The following is a 5527-nucleotide window of genomic DNA, read 5'->3' on the forward strand; positions in this document are numbered from 1 at the left end:
GAAGACGAGGAGTCGCCCGCGATTGGACACGGGCAGGCTGTTGTTATTACATTACGGGAGGACAGCGGAATCTTTTGGGACACACGCGGGAGGAAGTGGGGCACTTTAACGGGACAGGGAAGTGCGTTACACCTTTGCCACTCCTTGCGCGGGGAATGACCGCGACTGTACCAATAAAGCAACAACTTTCAGGAGGGATAACTACAGAAATTACACAAGCGTCGACGACGCGTCCAACGTTTTATCATCGCCGTTCCTGTTTAAAGGTTTAAAGCCACATGTAGTGATTGGCGCCTGCTTCGCGCTCTCGATGAAGCCATCACGGTCTGGCTTCATCATTTGACCGCTGGGCTGCATTGTTCGATGAGTGAGGAAGCGGGGTTTGTGGGGGGGGGGGGGGGGGTAGCCCGACGCCCAGAGCGCGTCACAGGCAATCTGCTCTCTCAACTCGTCGAGGATTAAAGAAGGTTTAGGAGGAGGGGGACGGGAGGGAGAGGTGGCGCTCGGACAAAGCAGAGTGATGGCTGCAACGGTGCACAAGTAGTGCTGGCGGCGGGAGGCGGTACTGAAGGAAAGAACGGGGGGGGGGGGGAGGACCAGGTTGCTTTTGGGAAAGGAGCAGAGGCACGACGACGGGGCTACGGAGCCCCACGTGAAATATCGTAGTGATTTGAGAGGTGGCGTAGCGTGGGATTCAAGCCTTACTCCGGAAAGACGCGGCAGTGCCTTCCGCCCTAGCTCGAAGTCAACGACGAGAAACATTCGCGATAAGGAGAAAATGTGTGTAAAATCGAAACTGTGATGCACATAACTGTGATGCGCTGTATTCTTCTATACTTCATCAGGGTACACGCCAACCATCATAGAGGGGTTTTTCAGCACAGAGAGAGAGAGAGAGAGAGAGAGAGAGAGAGAGAGAGAGAGAGAGAGAGAGAGAGAGAATAAGTATTTGTTATTTTTAAATGTGTTTTTGGCCTGCACCTGATGCTGCGACCACTGCACTGTGGCCCACAGTGGGCAGGGAGAGGGAGCGGAAATGGCAGCAGCAGCCAGCACGCGGACTGGGAGGAGGGACGGGCGAGTAAAGACGAGGAAAAAAAAGAGTGGTAAAAAAAACGGAAGTAAGAGGTTAGAAAAAGGAAGAGGGGAAAAGGGCAGAGCTGAGTGCAACCGGCTGCATCACAGTAACAATTTGTTGTTGTTGTTTTTTAGTCGTTTTTCAAATTTAAATTAAATTTCGAAAAATAAAAGAGTAACAGTGCATTGGGGTGCCTAGGCCGCCCGGCGAGGCACCGGTGTCCGGCGGGGCTGCCTAGGCGCGGGGCCGCAGGCGCCAGGGCGGCGCTGCCGGACAGGCCCGTCAGTGACGGCGCCGTTATAGGACGGGTGAAGGACCACTTTACCTGACCGCAGACACTCGCCGCGCCGGCCGCGGACTTGACTTTGTACCTCACCACAATTATATCACCGCTGACTCCGTGGGTGGTGAGATTACAAGTTGATTAGGTAGACGGACGGACGGACGGTCGGTCAGACAGACAGACAGACAGACAGACAAGGCATACGCTGTAATCCAAAGTGTCAATGACTGACCCCCCTCCCCTGCTACCTATTTAGAAGAAGAATAAGAAGAGGAAGGGAACGAAGAAGAAGAAGAAGAACCGAGGAAAACACACCGCGGACGCAGAGGGGAGGTGTCGATGGCAATGAAATTCCCATCAGCTCTCTTGCGGCCTGATGTTGCGTCCCGGGGCGTCGCTTCTCGTGACGCACGTTCACCTCACTGTTCACGTGCAGCTTGCGGCGGCTGCGGCGGGCCGCGGTAACTGCAGTAGCAGTGTGATGATTCCACCTCTTACGACCGGCGCCCGGTCGAGAGATGGAGAGAGAGGGAGAGGGAGATGGAGAGAGAGAGAGAGGGGGGGGGGGCGGCGCCGGTGCGCTGCAACGTCTCCTGCTCGTATTTTTTGCCCTCGTTAGCTCGGCACGCCGGGCTGTTGCGTCGCCCCCTCCAAGCCTGCTTGGCTGGCTGCGCCGTGCTGCGCGAGGCGCGGACGGAGGCCAAGTTCAAGTTCACGTTCACTGCCAGCACCTTGCCCTGCCCGCCACCGGAGCGTGCTGCCCGTCTACCGCGCGGCTGCAACGCGTCAGCTAGCAGCAGCCCAGCCGAGCCGGCCAGCAGACAGCCCGTTTAGCGTTTCACCTGTCTGTCTGTCTGTCAGTCAGTCTTCCTGTATGTCTGCATGTTTGTCAGTCTGTCCGTCTCGAGTTAAAATAATGAGCTAAGTTTTCGGTCTCCCCCGCTCATCGCGCTTAAACTTTACGCGCGATTCTTTTCCCCACGTTAAATAGGCGCGAGGGGGGTGGGTTACCTACTTACAGGGGTTTCTTGGCAAAAATTGCCTACCTTTCAGGCGGCTCACTAGAGCCACCCCCTTATACCGCACCTGATGTGAACGATGGCGACCGTCCGTGAAGGCATCGTTGAGGTTGGAACAGGGTGGCTCCAACCAAAAGCCGAGACTCGGACTCACAGCCAGAGCCATCTCGGCGTCCGGGAAGAGGCTCGTTGAGGAGGGGCGCCGCCGGGCGCCGCCGGGCGCCGCGCTGCCCCGGTGAGCGACAAAAAGGCGCGGACGATGCGATATATTTTTTTTTTCCTCTCTTCGCCCCGCGCCCCCTCTTCTCTCCCCTTCCCACTCTTTTTCGCACGCAGCCTCCCCCTCCCCCGTAATGGTGTGACGCCATTCTGCGGTCGTGGTGTCACTGGCCACTGGAGCGTGCCGGAGCGAGAGGATCTCCTCCTGGAGAACTCCTGCAGAACTCCACCTGGAGAACGGCTCCGGGTGGCGCCGAGAGCGAGGCGCAGCAGGCAAGCACTGTCTGCCTCCGCCTCAGGCGGCGTGTCCGTCTTAGCCCAGCGCGTCGCACTTTCTGCGAAGTTAATAAAATGAAAAAGAGAGAAAAAACTACTAGGGAGCGACACGAGATGCCTGCTTTGTTTTTTGTTGTCATTTAAAAAAAAATCTTTTACCTGGAATGACGAGCCTCATGAGCTATTAGCATTTGACAACACAAAATAAAGAAATAAAATAAATATTTTTTTGTATTGGAAGTAAAACAAAAGAAGAAGATGTTTGGTGTTGTGGTATGACGAGCGTCATCCTCACTTGGAATTTTCTTTTGTTTGTTGCAGCCCCCCTCTCGGATGAAGAAAGTCACCAGACGACTGAACTCGCAGAATATGAAGGTAAGGAATCCCTGGCGAAGACTACATCAAAGAACATTGGTTACTTTTCAGTACTTGAAGTCTCTACCTCTTCCGATTTCTTACGTTTTCGCAGCGTGCCTATCTGGACGGTGTACCTGTTATGAGAGCTTAAAATTCGCTAATCGCCGTTAAGGGCATTTAGGCTGGATTTTAGAAAAATAAAATTTTCAAACTAAAAATATTGCAGAAATTAACAACTTAAACTGCACCAATGTGTATCTTGATGAGTACAATAACAGTATACTTAATTCGCCCGCTACAAAATGTCCGAGTGGCCCTTTTGCGGCGATCCCCTGGACGTCCGAGTGAGACCGTGCGTGCGTGCGAGCAAGCAAGCAAGCAAGCGTGAGTCGACCGGTGGCGACCGGTGGTCACTCGAACTGAGCCTGTGGTCCTAACCATTCTCAACGTGGACTAATTAGAACCAGTTCCCGGGGCCGCGGCTGCCTCTTGCTTCGGAAGGGAAAAAATCCATCGGGACGGTCGGGGCAGCAGCAGCAGCAGGAGGGAGGCAGGAGTCATTGAGGCCAAAGAGGAGGGTCAGTTTTGTATCTCACAGGAGCGTGATTTGCATAAGTGACCGTCCCATTCACGGCTCCGGACGGGACGAGAGCGTGGGCGAGCGGGTGGCGGCCGGCCTGCATACGGAATCAGCCGGAGAAAGGTTAGGGTCGGGGAGTAGTGGAGGAAGGGAAGGAAGGCTGCCGGGAAGTAAGGAATACAATCATTTCTTGTTGACCCCTGCCTTCTTTTAGAAACCATTTTTTGTACAATCCGCGACACTTTTTTTAGACCCTAAGAGGTGGGAAGGGGGGAGGTGGCAAAGAATGGCTTTCCATAACAATCAGCACTTGAGTGCATAGGAAACCCATAGTATTCATACCCACACTCAGTAAAAAATTATATTTGCAACTATAACATTTGCTGTTTTCGACAACTAATTTTCGGAGCTGTACAACAAAAAGTTAGCTCTACTGCTAACACAATAGCTCTAGAGCAAAACAGTGGAACCACCTTGATAACTGTAAGCTGCGTAGCTCCAAAAGTTGGTTATCCATTGATAGCAAATCTTTTTCTGAGTGCAGGGGTAACCTAATGGGAGGAGGACATAATATTTGTGACCCTCCCCTACCCCTCCCCCCTGGGGCACGTGGTGTCGAAACCTTCCCTGATGAAAATCTGCTCGCCGTCGTCCTCGCCGCGCGAAAGCGCAGCCTCGCCGCCGCCGTCAAGTCCCTCACCGAGCCGGCTACCGGGTCGCCCAGTATGTCATCTGGCTTCGGACCGGACCGCGCGGGACCGGTGCGCGGCCTACCGGAGGCCTGCCGGAGGCCTGTCTGCCATGTGCCGAGCGGGCCCGGGTAGGATTCCGGTGCGCGTCCTCGTCCGCGCGTCGGCCGGAGGGAGGACTGGCCTGGGAAACCAGAGCCGGCCTGGCAAAAGCCGACCCGACCCGAAGAGTCGCGGGCGAAATTGCGCGCGAAAAATAGAGAAATCGATTTTGTTGCTGCTGCTGTTCTGCTGTTGTTGTTTTTCCCATGTTTTTAATGATGGCGCAGCAGTAGCAAGCAAGACCGGCGCAAGGCGTAGTCCGGCGAGCAGCCAGGCGGGCTGGGAGGCAGCCAGCCAGCCGAGGGCGTCAGCCGGGTCAGATCTTATTGCAAGAGCGAGGAATAGGGCTGCTAGACCGCTGCAGCCGTTGCTAACGGGAGGGCCGAGGGTTGAGGCCAGGGGAAGGCCACACTACCTAGTGTTGTCCTGACCTTCCTCCAGGAAACGCGAGTGATATTACAGATTATTTTAAAAAACTTTGATGCTGTTCCAGCATTTACAAGTTTTAAGATTTTTCTTCGTCTTTGTAAGGCAAACCCGTTAAAAGAAAAAAGTTTTGACAGTTTTGACGCTGTTTTCTGCAGGTTCGGACTCGGGATGCTACTACAACTTCCAGCACTACGCCGAAGGGGACCGCATCGCGACCAACGAGCCCTGCCTCAACTGCACGTGCCACCGGAGGATGCTGATGTGCTACCTGAGGGTGTGCCCGTTCACCCGCGCCATCGGCCAGGACTGCTCGGTGGAGAAGCGGCCCGACCAGTGCTGCCCCGTCATCACCTGCCCCGAAGGTGAGCGATGTGTGACGGAACAGGATCTGTTAGCTCATCAAAAATATAAAACTTATCAAGAATTTTACAAGTGGTTTGAAACGTATCGTATTTCAGAACAATTGGGAAAAAATCTCAGTTTTTTTTTATTCAA

General features: G+C 54.1%; 1 protein-coding gene across 1 annotated transcript in view; it reads left to right on the forward strand.

The window, feature by feature from the left end:
* Positions 1–5527, forward strand: part of LOC127750233 (uncharacterized) — a 50833-nt gene that overhangs the window by 35412 nt on the left and 9894 nt on the right. The window contains exons 3-4 of the mRNA XM_052271273.1: positions 3197–3250; positions 5188–5394. Coding sequence (XP_052127233.1) covers positions 3197–3250; positions 5188–5394 — 261 coding nt within the window. The remainder of the gene's footprint in view (positions 1–3196; positions 3251–5187; positions 5395–5527) is intronic.

This window comes from Frankliniella occidentalis, unplaced genomic scaffold, assembly GCF_000697945.3.
Source record: "Frankliniella occidentalis isolate FOCC.00 unplaced genomic scaffold, Focc_3.1 Scaffold156, whole genome shotgun sequence".
NCBI lineage: Eukaryota > Metazoa > Arthropoda > Insecta > Thysanoptera > Thripidae > Frankliniella > Frankliniella occidentalis.